The sequence below is a fragment of the Daphnia magna genome, unplaced genomic scaffold (assembly GCF_020631705.1).
Source record: "Daphnia magna isolate NIES unplaced genomic scaffold, ASM2063170v1.1 Dm_contigs193, whole genome shotgun sequence".
NCBI classification, from domain to species: Eukaryota; Metazoa; Arthropoda; class Branchiopoda; order Diplostraca; family Daphniidae; genus Daphnia; species Daphnia magna.
In genome coordinates, this window is record NW_025533167.1 from 54,561 (window position 1) to 69,279 (window position 14,719).

The following is a 14,719-nucleotide window of genomic DNA, read 5'->3' on the forward strand; positions in this document are numbered from 1 at the left end:
CGTAGTAGCGCGAGCGATACGGCGAATTCAGACACGAAATGGACACGAATGGAAATACAATTCAGATAGGCACTTACGGAAACAGGTAGTCAGAGAAACACTTGTAGAGAAAACACTAAGGCAAGTTAGATGTCGAACTAGTGTTGTTGAAGGCAACTGAACATTTAGCGAGCTGCTAGCTGTCTGATCTTTCTTAGATTTTGAGTTCACCATGAAACCTCGCATCTCGTCAAAGTGGCGTGATGCTGTTGACGTGTCGCTATGTCGCGAGTGCAGCCAATCAGAAGGTGTTTGTTTAATGGCTTGATTGGCGTCGCGCGTGCGACCAATCAAACGGATGTTTATTTAATGGCGTGATAATGCGTCGCACGTGTGACCAATCACGGAAGTTTGTTTAGTGGCGTGATAATGCGTCGCACGTGTGAGTCAGACAGCAGGTGTTCAATTGGGTCAACGCTAAGATGTCTATGACAAATGGTTACTATGCGGATTACAATAATCGAGTAATATGCAAAAGAAGAGTAAATGCAAGAGAGTAAAATGTAGACATAATTATATGCCAAGGGAGAGTAAACATAATATTATAAGAATGTGGGTGTCATAATTAAATGTATTTGTAGGCCTTCGTTACATCGCTCCCGGCGGTGCGAGATTACGTCCCGTAATCAAACTGGATGCATGGCGGTGCGGTTGGTGGTTGTTGAACGAGCCTCTTCTATTGGATAGCCGCAAAATTTTCTTATGAATCTAAAGATACCCAACCAGCAGCAGATACGTAAGATGACTAGGCCGAGAATACAGAATATGCTGATGAAGAACCACATTTTAATGGTCTCCCACCAGCTGGTATAATGTATTACTCCAGCGGCTGTCACTAACACACTTGATGCGCTGGGCTGGTGATTCAACGAAAATTCGGTCGGTGGATGTTCATTCATGGCGGCTACTATATCAGCCATGACATTCATGTGGTTAAGTAGGTTGTCGTTGTAAGCAGGGTTAGTACGATGTTCATAATCGAAGAATTTTACGTCGTCGTAACGGAAGGAATGTGCCAGCGTTTGTTCCGGCAATACCATGTTAGCGTCAACTCTTTTCCAGGTGTTGTTGCGAAAAGCGTAAGGCTTATCGTTGAAGTTAACGAATCCGTTGGTCCAATAGCATGGGGAATATTTAACTAATTCCCAGCCATCGAGATTAATGGTATAAATGTTGAATTTTGGCTGTGGTCCGCATGACGTAATTACAGTTTCAAATGTGACGTTCACTGAGTTACACTTAACCACAACAGCAGTTTGTCCGAAAGCTTGTAATTTCGTGCACTGTGGTAATTTTAAATGTGAAGCGGCAAGCCAACCGTTATACTGAGCGGCTGCAATTGCTCTTTCATGTTTTGCTTTCCGGGCATCACATTCTAACCTTTGAATCATACGCACTAATTCATTTTCACGATCGGTAACACGGTCTTGAATATATTGTTTATTTGCCGCTTTGTCTAAATCTTCAGCGCTAGATGGCGCGGGAGTCTCTACGGTGATTGGCGGAAATTTTTCCATGATGGCCGCCGTTACCAGGGACAATTTTGATTGGCCGACGATGTTAAAGACTGTAGTACGGTTGGAGCAGTGTTGTTGAGTTGGAACGCAAGGTGGCTGAGGAGTTAAATGGAAATCCAGTTGGCGGCGATCATCCAAAAGACGAAAATATTTTTCATCTCCCAATTTCTTCGTTAGTGTGCCGGTTCCAGATTCAACAATTCGCAATGTATGTTGAGATTTCTGCGTGTACGTTTTGTCCCAGACAAGTGTCAGGTGATTGTGGGATAAGTTACCAGATTTTGCGGAAGCTTTGCCGATAGGTGTCGAAAAATCTTCATCTTCCATTTGTTGATAGAGCTGAACTTGTTCGAGCACACAATTCAGAATTTCCGAATCGATTGTTTGTAACCAGTATCCGACAATTTCCGGATCACGTCCAAAAACATATTTGTTGTCCGATAAAGTCATATGATGTTCACCACACCTTTTATTGTTTATCATGTCGTAGCACTCGGTTGGCGTCGTATCAATAGAAATTTTGTCCGGCACGATCACTAATTGGCCGAAAAAGGTCTTCGTAATACGGCGAATGTTTATCCACTGTGCGCAAATAAAACCGGGAAATTTCACCGCGGCACGTTCATCACTGTAAACGGTGTATTTCACTTGCACAGTATCGGTATTGTTTGTTTCCGGTTTGCAGTTTGAATCGGAAAATTGAATAATTCCCATATTCTTCGGTTCCGAACAATCGCACACAGTGGTCTCAAATGCCTGCGGGTGTAACCCGTAAAAGCATAGCAGCAGTAGGAATGGTAACGAGGACATTTCTACATGTAAAAATATATGGTAAATGACATAACAAAAATAAAATGAAAAGTATACTGGCCAACTTAGTCTAAGTCATCATGTGGGTTTACTAAGCTAAGATAATCAAATATGAAAAAGAAATAATGGAAGTAAACGTCAAAGTAAAAGAGAGAAAACAGCAAGAAAAAAATTCTGACGGCTTTTGAAAGGTCAACGATTTCCCGTCGGCTTTTCATCGGCTACGCCACGGCAAAATAATAGAAAAATAGGGGGTGTCGTAATATAACAGTTTTTTATGGTAGAAGGACACAATATTTTTTGAATAAATTTATATCGTTGGAAAGAGGGGAAAGTGAGCTTAATTATCAAAAAGAAAGAATTGAAAAATATTGAATCATGTGGAAATGCTGACGAGAAAGAAACGTTTCAAAGTTTTACGGCGGAAAATTTTTCTGCCGTGGAAGGTCACGCGCATATCTCGTTTTTTTTCTAAGTCCAATGCAGGGGAAAAGTACAAATGGGGGGAAGAAGCGGAGGGGAATAAAAATGGAATAGGGGGAGTAGAGAAAGTAGCCTTCGGCAAAAAAGGAACTTAGAATATTTTCAATATTGCTGCGGCGGGGAAGCTGCAGTAGGGAAACGAAAGGGAAAGTGAAAACTTAGCGTATGTTGGAGTGTGTAAGAATGGAATGCGCTAGCGGTGGCGCTGCTATATGTGTAGTGTATATGGGAAAAAGTCTTTGCAGGGATAGCAAAAGCTATAGAAAATCATAAAAGGGAAGTGATATATGGTGGGACTTAGAGAAATTTCAGCTGTTTCGTTCGTCTACGGATTTCTTAGAGAAATGGGAGTTGTTAAATTGAAATGGCATACATTACTGTCAAAATTTTACTTATTATTTTTTTTCTTTACTTTACTGTTTACTATTTCCAATGTTGTATTGCTACTGAATAAGAGTAACAGATGGACTTCTAATAAATTCTACTATTTCTTTTAACTTTTCCGCTAAATGTCTGTTACTTCTATCGTAAAAGAGTGAAATATGGGAAGTTTTGCAATTTATGGGCCTACTCAGAGAGGGAACAACTCAATTGCAAATATTTCAAAGAACACAGAGGCAAGAAGAAATAACAAATTATTTTATACTTGTTGGACACGACATTGCTTTATGGTATCCCAACGTATGGAAAGTATGTAAGAAGTTCAATCGTCTAAAGAGGTAATTTTCTTTTCCTCTATATTTTCCTTTTTTTTTCTCTGAGAGAACTCATGTAAGTTTTTTTTTTTTTTTTTTGTGTTTGTTTGTTTGTTTGTTTTTTTCTTGTTTTTGTTTCCTTTTTTTTTCAAGAAATTATTGTTCTCATTTTTCTTTGTTTGTTTGTTTTTGTTTTTTTTTTTTTCAGAGTACTTCTGTTTCCTTTTTTTTTTATACCTTTCCTTTGTTTTATTTTATTTTTTATTTTTTCTCTACTATTAAGGGAAAGACTTACTCCCTCTCTCCTCTTCTTATGTTCTATTTATTTTATTTTATTTTTTTTTTTTTTTTTTTTTTTGATTATTATTTTTTTTCATGAGATACCATAAAACAACCAATGTATTTCTACTTAATAACTACAAAGGGTACAAAAAAAAAGAAAATCACGACGGCGACGTCATTGTGGAGGCCGACGGGTGGTGGCTTGCGGCAACCCGTCTTCTTGTAGAGCTGCTCGGCGCCATCGTCGGATAATCAGGTCGAATCTTCTGTGTCGCCAATGCAGGAACTCCCGAGAATCGGTGCTGGGAGCTGGTGAATCGCGGTCGATGTCTGGTTGATGTTGAGGTTCGTACGGTGATACGGCAGGTGTTGATGCTGGCATCCCAGCTCTTGCCCCGGGGATGGTGATTACGAGGATGTCTCGTCCGCTTCCGTCCAATAAAGTCATTCGACCATTCCATCAGTAAAGCGAATTGGTTTTCTTCGATTTCTTTGCGGGCGTCGTCCGGTAGCATTTTGGTGTTCCGGCTTTTCTACTGACAAATCGTCCTTGGACTCTGTTGGTGGATTTTCGGACTCGTTAGTGTCGCGTGTGGAGTTGTCATCGGAAATTGGAGTGGAATGACGCTGACTTGTAGCATCGGCGCATATTTCAGCGGATGGCAACTGATTTTCTGTATTTTGATGAGATGAAACGGCGACGTCCTCTTGGCTTAACTTTCGTTGATCCATTTCTTGAGTCGGAAAATTAGTGTCAAATGGGAGGGCGTCACTGTCAAAGGTTTCGTCTGGATTGTCAATGTCGGGTCCGATTTCATTTTCGAAGATATCGGTAGTCTGAGTCGCAATCGATTTGCGGAATCGATTTTCAAAATCCAATGAGTTTTCAATGGATGGGCAATCTTCAGTCTTCCAAAGCATTGTTTCGTACAAAGGTTTCAAACGATTGACGTGGGTACGTTGGCATACATAGGAATTATCGGCTATATCTACTGTATTATTGGTATGTACTTTTACAACTCTATAAGGACCTTTATATTTCGAAGTGAATTTCCTACTGTCACCTTCTTTAACTACACGAATATCTAATAAAACTCTATCTCCTACGACATATTTTCTTTCTTTCGCACGTTTATTATATTGTTCACGCTGACGATTCCGTGCTTTCTCGCTTTCTTCACGGACTCGCTGAAAGCTATAGCGCAATCGATCAGCTAAATTTCCTACATAGTCGGATACAGATTTAAAAGTTTGAGGGACAGCGTCTAAAAATTCATTAATGGGAAGATTAGGGTCTCTACCGTGGACTAAATAATAAGGGGTTTCAAGTGTCGAAGAGTGAACTGAACTACGATAAGCGAATAAAACATCGTCTAACATATTTTCCCAATTTGAATGTTCTCCGTCTTTCAATTCTTTTCTTAACATCGCGGTTAGTGTCCGATTAAACCTTTCTGTCTCGCCATTACTAGCGGGATTGTAGGCCGTTGTCAATCTTTGGTCAATTTTTAATTTCTTACAAAAATAACGGAACAATTTCGAGGTGAAATTCGTTCCACGATCGGAAATAATGGCTTTAGGCATACCATGTCTTACAATTATTGTTTTATATACACATTCTGCCGTGGTTTGGGCAGTTTGGTCTTTTAGAGCAACTGCTTCCACCCAGCGACTAAAATAATCAGTAATAACTAAAATATAACTATTTCCATTAGGCGAAGCGGGAGTAATAGGGCCTAAAAAGTCCATGCCTATTACTTGGAAAGGGGCTTTAGCAATTTCATGGGGGTGCAAAAGTGCTCTATATGTGGAAGAAGTGTTAGCTATACAAGTTTCACAAGCTTGACAATATTCTAAAATATCTTTTCTCATTGTAGGCCAATAATAATGATTTTTGACCTTCAAATACGTTTTATAAAAAGCTAAATGTCCACCCATCGGTGCGTCATGTAATTCTTTTAACACTAAATGGCGGAGCGATAAGGGTAACACTACTTGACAATTAATTTCGTTACGCTTACTATTTTTTGGAAGGCACTTCGTGGCGATAAAGTGTACCTTCTCTAATTTCAAAATATTCGATTTCTTTAGCCCATTCGGGTTTAGATTGGCTATTTTCCTCATTGAGTTCTCCTTTCTCTAAATAATTTCTAATGGCTACACAAAGGTCGTCTTCTAGCTGTTTTTCACAAATTAACTTAATATTATTTGGTACCGGCTGAATACTAGCTACTTTCAATCGTGATAAACAATCAGCATTTTGATGAATACGTCCAGGCCTATACTTTAATTCATAATTTGTAGCAGCTAATAGTATAGCCCATCTACCTAACCTACCGTTATTATCTTTCTGATTTTTCAGCCATTGCAAAGGACGATGGTCACTAATAATTTCAAAGGGTTTATCCAAGAGATAATGTCGGAAATGTTTAATTGCATCAATTACGGCTAATGCTTCTTTTTCAGTTGTACTGTATTTCATTTCGGCCTTGGTCAATTGTCTACTAGAGTAGGCTATTGGATGTTCTTGCCCATGCTGCATTTGAGACAGCACGGCTCCTATTCCATAATCGCATGCGTCAGTAAAAAGCAAAAATTTTTCGTTAAAATTTGGATAAGCGAGGACTGGGGGAGTTACCAGAGAAGTGCGCAATTTCTCAAAGGCAACCTGTTCCTCCGTTCCCCAGGCAAAAGGTTTTCTACTTAGATCTTTATGCGTTAATCGAGTTAACGGCTTAGCTATTGAACCGAAATTTTTAATAAATCTTCTATAATATCCAGCAAGCCCAAGAAATGATCTCACTTCGTCAACAGAAGTTGGCGTTTTGTAATTCCCTATCTTATCAATTTTAGCAGGATCGGGTTTAATACCGTCCGTTGAAATGACATGACCTAAATAATTTACGGAACGTTTAATAAACTGACATTTGTTAAGTTTCAATTTTAAATTTGCTTCTTTTAATAGGGTAAAAATTTCTCTGATATCTCGTAAGTGATTTTCAAAAGTGTCTGAAAAAATTATGACATCATCCAAATATACTAATGCTTTACTTCCTAAGACGTCTCTTAGTACATAATTCATTAATCGTTGAAAAGTGGCTGGTGCATTACACAAACCGAATGCCATTCTTTTAAATTCGTAAAGATTATTTTCTACAACAAAAGCGGTTTTTTCAATATCTGGATCATGAACTTGAATTTGCCAATAGCCGGAAGCTAAATCGAGAGTTGTGAAGAATTTTTTCCATATAATTTATCTAAAGTTTCGTCAATTCTTGGCATGGGAAAAGAATCTTTCTTTGTAATACCATTTAATTTCCTATAATCGACGCAAAATCTTATTTCTCCATTCTTTTTCTCTACTAATACCACGGGTGAAGCCCATGGGGACTGCGAATATCGAATTACGTTTGCTTGAAGCATTTCTTGCACTTTGTCTTCTAATAATTTCCTTTGGTTATTTGTTACTCTATATGGGCGTTGTCGAATGGGGCCTCGTCCTTGGGTATCAATTGTGTGTTTAATAAGGTTAGTATTCCCTAGTTCGGAATCTTTTGAAGCAAACAAGTCGTGGAAGTCATTTAATAATTTAGAGAGCGGTGCTTGAAATTCAGTGTCGACTTCTGAAATTACAATAGGCTCAGTTATTTCGTTAGGCTTAGCTTCTCGTTGATCTAAAGCTATTTTTCCGATGACATGATGAATAATTTCAATTACGCCTAATTTGGTGTTTCTTGGGATTTTGACTTGATTTAACGAATGGTTTTCAACTACAATATTATACGTTCCATCTCCCGATACTTTTCCGATAAATTCTTCAATATAAACTCCTGCCGGCAAATTTTCTACTGGTGTAAATATAAATGCGGTGTTAGGGGAAACATACGGAAATGAACCCTTTAGCTGGCCTACAATTACGAGCGACGTCTGACGAGATAGCGTCGTCTTTTTGACCGTCGTAACTGCCATTTCCGGTACCCTAAAAACAGAAGATGAGCCTTGCCCATCTCTAGCTAGATAAATGCTCTTCGTTTCTCCATCAAGCTTAAATGCGTGTTTCTGAATTGCGTCCCATCCAAGGATACAATCTTCAGAAATCCCATTTGTAATAATAAATTCTTGTTGTAAAATTGACTCTCCGTATCCAACGGGCAAAGTCACTTTTCCCAACGTATGTAACTTTTTCTCCCCTACATCATATAAATCGAAATCAAGCTGACTGCAGATCACCTGACCTCTAGGGGGCAACTTTTTAAATAATCTCTCGTGAATAATACTTTTAGACGCGCCTGTATCAAATAATGCTTGTAACGGGACCTGGAAAATTTTTAATGGAATTCTTGGAGTTGATTCATTCGTAATGGTTGTTAATTTCGCGACTTGTCGGGATTTAAAATGAGGCTCTTCATCAACTGACCCGAAGCTACAGTTGATCCCTACTGGTTTCCCTGGTTTTGCGGGGAACCTGGTATGTTAGGCCTATTGGTGCTTCTGAACTTAGGGCAATTATTAGATTTATGGCCGATGTCCCGGCAAGAATAACATATAGGCGGCTGAGCTTGTTCTAGTCCTTGACGTTGATAACGGCGACAATCTGCCTGAATATGACCGCGATAGCCACAAAAATTGCAAATTATCGACAGCTGTGTAGGCCTATTGTTGGTGTCGTTAGATGATCTCGGAAACGATGGTGTAGCGTTTGTAGGCCTATTCTGTGTGTTTGAGAATTGTCGATTGCCACTATTGTTAGGGAAGCGCGGCGGAAACGGTCTACCATTACTATACTGGTTAACAGTAGGCGTTTGAAAAGAAACTTGCTTCCTGTATGCTGCGTTTGCCGGATAAGAGACGTCGTTTTTATTTAGTTGAAGTTTTTTCACGGTTTGCATAAGCTCATTAAGTACGTCTTTAATTTCTTCGCTTTCTGTTTTCTTTTCCACGACAGGTTTATCCCCGTGGCGAATATTGGCAACTGCCTTATTCACAGCTTCTTTTTGGTCTATTATCATCTGCTTAATTTCTTTTAACTCTGCACTGCTGGTGTCTTGTGACCCGTCTATGGATCGAATAAACTCCTGTTTTTCGCGATCGGTTTCCAACGCTTCTAGTCTGAGGGCATACACCCGTGTTGCTGCAACCAGTTCGTTAAAATCTTTAAATTCCTTATATTTGACTTTTGTCTGCAATTTGGAGTCTAATCCCTCAATAAATTTTTGCATGAGAATAACTGCAAACGATTTTTCGGAATGACCTACGGGATACGCGCGTTTAAAAATTTCCTGTATACGTAGCGCGTAATCGACAACTTTTTCACCTGGCTTACGTTTGGCTTTGTTAAACTTTTGAAGATATAAATCAACATTTTCATCGCCATGAAAATGGTCAAGCAATGCTTCTTTAATTGACTCATAATTATGCGGATGTTCTTTTAAAATTGCCTGAATGACGGAAAAAGCTCTGTCCGTTAATTTAGCACGTAACATCTGAATCGTTTTTTCTTCTGACCATCCCGACCCATCTACTATACTTTCAAATGATTCTAACCAAGAGTCAAAACGAGTAATAGGGCTTCCGGTGAAAGAAGGAAGTAATTGTAACCGGGAGAAAGTATGCTGGTTATTTTGAAAATCGTCCAAATCTCTGACTGTTGCTGCTCTGGTGGGGGAAGTATAGTAGGCCATGTTGTTGTTTTGAACTGGTAATCGAAATCCTAAATTTCCCTGTTGCGAAGTCTGAGACTGTGCTGGAACGCTGCTCGTAGGCGATCGAGATTCGCAACAACGTCTGCTGTCCGCCTGGACCGTTGTTCCGGGGAAAGGTTGTGTCGATTTGTAGGCTGGTTGTGTGGTTGACGAATAGGGCGGTGGACGGTGTGTCGCACTGGTATCGGTGGTTGAGGGGTTCTCGACAGCGGCGGTACTTGCTGTGGTGCCACGGATTGCTGTGGTATCTGTCCCGTGATATCCAGTGATAGCAGTTGTTTCAATTCGGTTTTGGTTTGGGAGAGCGTTCGTTTGATCTCCTCTGCTAGCTGTACGTTGTTCGGTCTGCTGGCTCCTGGGAAATTGTCCAGCTTCCTCAGCAGTAAGTTGATCTCGGGCGTCAGTGGTTCCAGTGGAGTCAGTAGTTGCAGCTCCCGTATGTATAGCGTAAGGTTGCGAATGTCCGCCAGAAATATTTGTTGATAGGCCAGAGATACCGTCTGCAAGTGAATGGAAAGGTCTTCCACTTCTTGCGAGAGATGGCGATATTGATCCTCTCTGTGTCTGTATGTGGTCCCACAATTCAGGGTTAATTCCAAGATAGCCCTGCCTTTCTGCAAGTCGGTTATGCTGTGAAACTGTCCCAGCAGGAAGGTCAAGAACTGTCTCGCATACGACGTGAAAATCGCTTTCAGCTCGGACGTCTGTTGTTCCGTTACTGTCGTCTTCTTCGATTGTGCACTGAGTCTCACCTCTAGGATCGACGTCAAGTACTTCAGTAGGATCGTTGGTTCCTTCCACACCGTCGATGGGTTCTGGTCGTCTTGATATAGCTTCGTCAGTCGGATGTCCTGTATCAGACGAATTATCTGGGTCTGCACCTTCGGATCGTTCGACTGGAAATCCGCTTCTCTCTCCTTCAGGCTCTTGATCGCAAGTATTAGGGACGGGAGCTTGCTCGCCTTGGTTTGGAATATCTTGTCGTGATTGTTCTTGACTTTGTTGAATAGATGGCTCAGGCTCAGGTTCAAGTGATTTTCCATTCGGTGTGTTCTTCGTATGGAAGAAACCGAGAACTGTGCTTGCTAAAGAACTAGTTTTGGTCGCTACTTTCGGAGGAGATTTAGAGGGTGAAATACGTTCAGCAAATCTAGCGAAAAAGGAAGGTGATCGTTTTCCTGACGCAACCTCGGACGTAGCGCTTGCTCGAGTTTTTCGGGAGGGAGTTGTATCAAGCCCCGCTACGGCTTTGTACGCAGCGTTCGATCGTAGTTTTCGTAACTGAGAGTTCTTTGGGTGTACTTTGGGATTTAAAACTGGGGAAGCGGATCTACTAATTGCTTCGGCAGTGGTCTCCAAAGTCCTACCACTCTGAAGTGTATCTGGTGCAAACTGAGTTTCGGTAGTCAAGTTATCAAAATCAAGGGATCGAGCTACGGTTTCCTGATCGGGTAAGGTAACAGTTATTTCGGGCTGAAAGTGCTTGTTTACAGGGGAATGTACAAGTTTATGCCCGCCAGTAACAACATCATCATTCATTGTGGTTGAGTTCCAAAAAGCGCTGCCACCATTATGTAAAGCATCCTCCCTCTCGGGTGAATGACTTTACGGATTAAGACAAATAGATTACCACGGAACTCGGAGGCGTTTACCCACAATGATGACAGTGTATTACTAGACTAGGCCATAAAATATAAGAGAGACTACACGCATAAGAATACGAGAACTAAGGGGAAACAAAGTGTAAGTGGAGACAACGTAAATTGATCTTACCGTAGTAGCGCGAGCGATACGGCGAATTCAGACACGAAATGGACACGATTGGAAATACAATTCAGATAGGCACTTACGGAAACAGGTAGTCAGAGAAACACTTGTAGAGAAAACACTAAGGCAAGTTAGATGTCGAACTAGTGTTGTTGAAGGCAACTGAACATTTAGCGAGCTGCTAGCTGTCTGATCTTTCTTAGATTTTGAGTTCACCATGAAACCTCGCATCTCGTCAAAGTGGCGTGATGCTGTTGACGTGTCGCTATGTCGCGAGTGCAGCCAATCAGAAGGTGTTTGTTTAATGGCTTGATTGGCGTCGCGCGTGCGACCAATCAAACGGATGTTTATTTAATGGCGTGATAATGCGTCGCACGTGTGACCAATCACGGAAGTTTGTTTAGTGGCGTGATAATGCGTCGCACGTGTGAGTCAGACAGCAGGTGTTCAATTAGGTCAACGCTAAGATGTCTATGACAAATGGTTACTATGCGGATTACAATAATCGAGTAATATGCAAAAGAAGAGTAAATGCAAGAGAGTAAAATGTAGACATAATTATATGCCAAGGGAGAGTAAACATAATATAATAAGAATGTGGGTGTCATAATTAAATGTATTTGTAGGCCTTCGTTACAATACCATGAGTTTATACTTCTACATGTAAACAGCATCAAATATACTTGTATTCAATGTGAATACACTGTTATACCATGAGTTTTTACTTCTATATGTAAACAGCATCAAATATACTTGTATTCAATGTGAATACACTATTATACCATGAGTTTTTACTTCTATATGTAAACAGCATCAAATATACTTGTATTCAATGTGAATACACTGTTATACCATGAGTTTTTACTTCTATATGTAAACGGCATCAAATATACTTGTATTCAATGTGAATACACTGTTATACCATGAGTTTTTACTTCTATATGTAAACAGCATCAAATATACTTGTATTCAATGTGAATACACTGTTATACTTTGAGTTTTTACTTTTATATGTAAACAGGGTCAAATATACTTGTATTCAATGTGAATACACTGTTATACCATGAGTTTTTACTTCTATATGTAAACAGCATCAAATATACTTGTATTCAATGTGAATACACTGTTATACTATGAGTTTTTATTTCTATATGTAAACAGCATCAAATATACTTGTATTCAATGTGAATACACTGTTATACCATGAGTTTTTACTTCTATATGTAAACAGCATCAAATATACTTGTATTCAATGTGAATACACTGTTATACCATGAGTTTTTACTTTTATATGTAAACGGCATCTAATATACTTGTATTCAATGTGAATACACTGTTATACCATGAGTTTTTACTTCTATATATAAACAGCATCAAATATACTTGTATTCAATGTGAATACACTGTTATACCATGAGTTTTTACTTCTACATGTAAACAGCATCAAATATACTTGTATTCAATGTGAATACACTGTTATACTATGAGTTTTTACTTCTATATGTAAACAGCATGGAATATACTTGTATTCAATGTGAATACACTGTTATACCATGAGTTTATACTTCTATATGTAAACTGCATCAAATATACTTGTATTCAATGTGAATACACTGTTATACCATGAGTTTTTACTCCTATATGTAAACAGCATCAAATATACTTGTATTCAATGTGAATACACTGTTATACCATGAGTTTATACTTCTATATGTAAACAGCATCAAATATACTGGTATCCAATGTGAATACACTGTTATGCCATCACTTTTTACTTCTATATGTAAACTGCATCAAATATACTTGTATTCAATGTGAATACACTGTTAAATTATGAGTTTATACTTCTACATGTCAACAGAATCAATTATACTTGTTGTTGGGAATATATCTCGTTCCCAACATCCGACAACACGAACTGGAAGACGGACGCGACTTCCATTACGTTTTATTGAATATGATTTGGGTGGCCCTCGCTAGGAGGCCACCATGTTACAATTTATTTTGTGTAGCCCCGCCCCTCGGCCTACCGGCCGGAAAATGTACAGGGCAAGATGCAATCAGTTACAAAATATACCTCACACCGTCAAGACAGCAGCCAGTGCTCCCGTGTGTTCTTTATTTCATCGTCACATTTTTCTCTTTACTAAGGTAAGTTCAGTCACGGGCTGAACAATATCCTACATGGTCCTTCGAACTAGTTAAGTAATTTAAATTTACTAAGAAATTTCGCTGTCAGTGGACTGTGGGGAGACGTAAATCACCCCTAAAATTTTTCTTTCTTTTCTTATTCGGTGAACACCACGTGTTAGCCGCTGGGCAAATTTTTCCCTTTTTCATTTTTTGCTACTTACGTCGTAGTAACTGCGACAGAAGACGGGTAAATAATTGTCTTGAAAAAAAAAAAAAAAATTTTCCTTTCTCTTTTTTTCCACCGCGTGGTCAGTGGCGGCCATTACGGTGGGCTCAACCTAGCTCAAGCTAGGAATCTTTGGAGAAACCTCCACGAAGGTTACCTCCCTGTAAATTTTTTTTTTGTTGCTAAAACATTTTTATTTTTCTTTCTTTTTCTCGTTTGCTACTTCCTTTGTCTTCTCTATTTCGAGCCAAAGAGTTTGAGTTTTACTTTTTTTTTGCCTCTCACTCACGTGGTCGGTGGCGGCCATATTGGATTGAATTTCTTTACTCTTTTCTTTCAAAAAAATTCCTTGTTGGAGGTTAAGCCTCCCATCAATTTTCCCTTTCTTTTTCTCTTGGTCACTCTCCGCTGTAGCGGAGCACCTCGGGTCTCCAAGACATTTTAAAAAATTAGAGACTCAAACAAAAAGAAGAGAAGAAGGAAGAGAAAGAGAAAGAAGAGGAGGGAACAGAAGAGAAAAAGAAAGAAGGAGAAGAAATAGCAAGAAGAAGAAGAAGACATCATAATCATCGAAATTGACTCTGACGATCTAATCGATCTCTACCACGAATTGTGATTGTTCTTCTGTAATAAACATAAAACTCAAAATCAATTGTTGCCATTTCCTTCTCTTTTTTCTAAACTGGAGAGTAATTTAATAGTTACACTCCCTAAACGAAAAAACTTTCTCACATATTTAGAAATTAGGCAACACCAATATCTATTTATTTAAATTTCGAGGCAGCAAACGCCATCTAGCGCTCGAAATTCCGATCACTTTTCTCAACTTTCAAAAACTTTCAAAATTCCATTCTAACCGAAAGCAAACGCCATCTGGCGTTCAAATTTACAAACCTATCACTAAATTTTTTTTTCTTTCCCTCTCAAATTCAAATTTTTTTCTTCTCTTTTTCTCATCCACTGAACGCTTACGCCATCTGGCGCTTAAAATAGCAAACTTTTTTCCTTTTTTAAATTTTCAAACATTTTCTTCATCTACTGAACGTCTTACGCCATCTAGCGCTC

General features: G+C 39.2%; 1 protein-coding gene across 1 annotated transcript; it reads right to left on the bottom strand.

Moving 5' to 3' along the window:
- Positions 1 to 584: 584 nt before the first annotated feature.
- LOC116934643 lies at positions 585 to 2,467 on the bottom strand. Its single transcript, XM_032942124.2, has one exon. It carries the CDS (start codon positions 2,364 to 2,366, stop codon positions 666 to 668), a length of 1,701 nt encoding a protein of 566 aa, XP_032798015.2. The 5' UTR covers positions 2,367 to 2,467; the 3' UTR covers positions 585 to 665.
- Between the last annotated feature and the right edge of the window lie 12,252 nt (positions 2,468 to 14,719).

Excerpts from the sequence above, each read along its gene's own strand:
- LOC116934643 (XM_032942124.2), bottom strand. The coding sequence starts at position 2,366 with ATGTCCTCGTTACCATTCCTACTGCTGCTATGCTTTTACGGGTTACAC.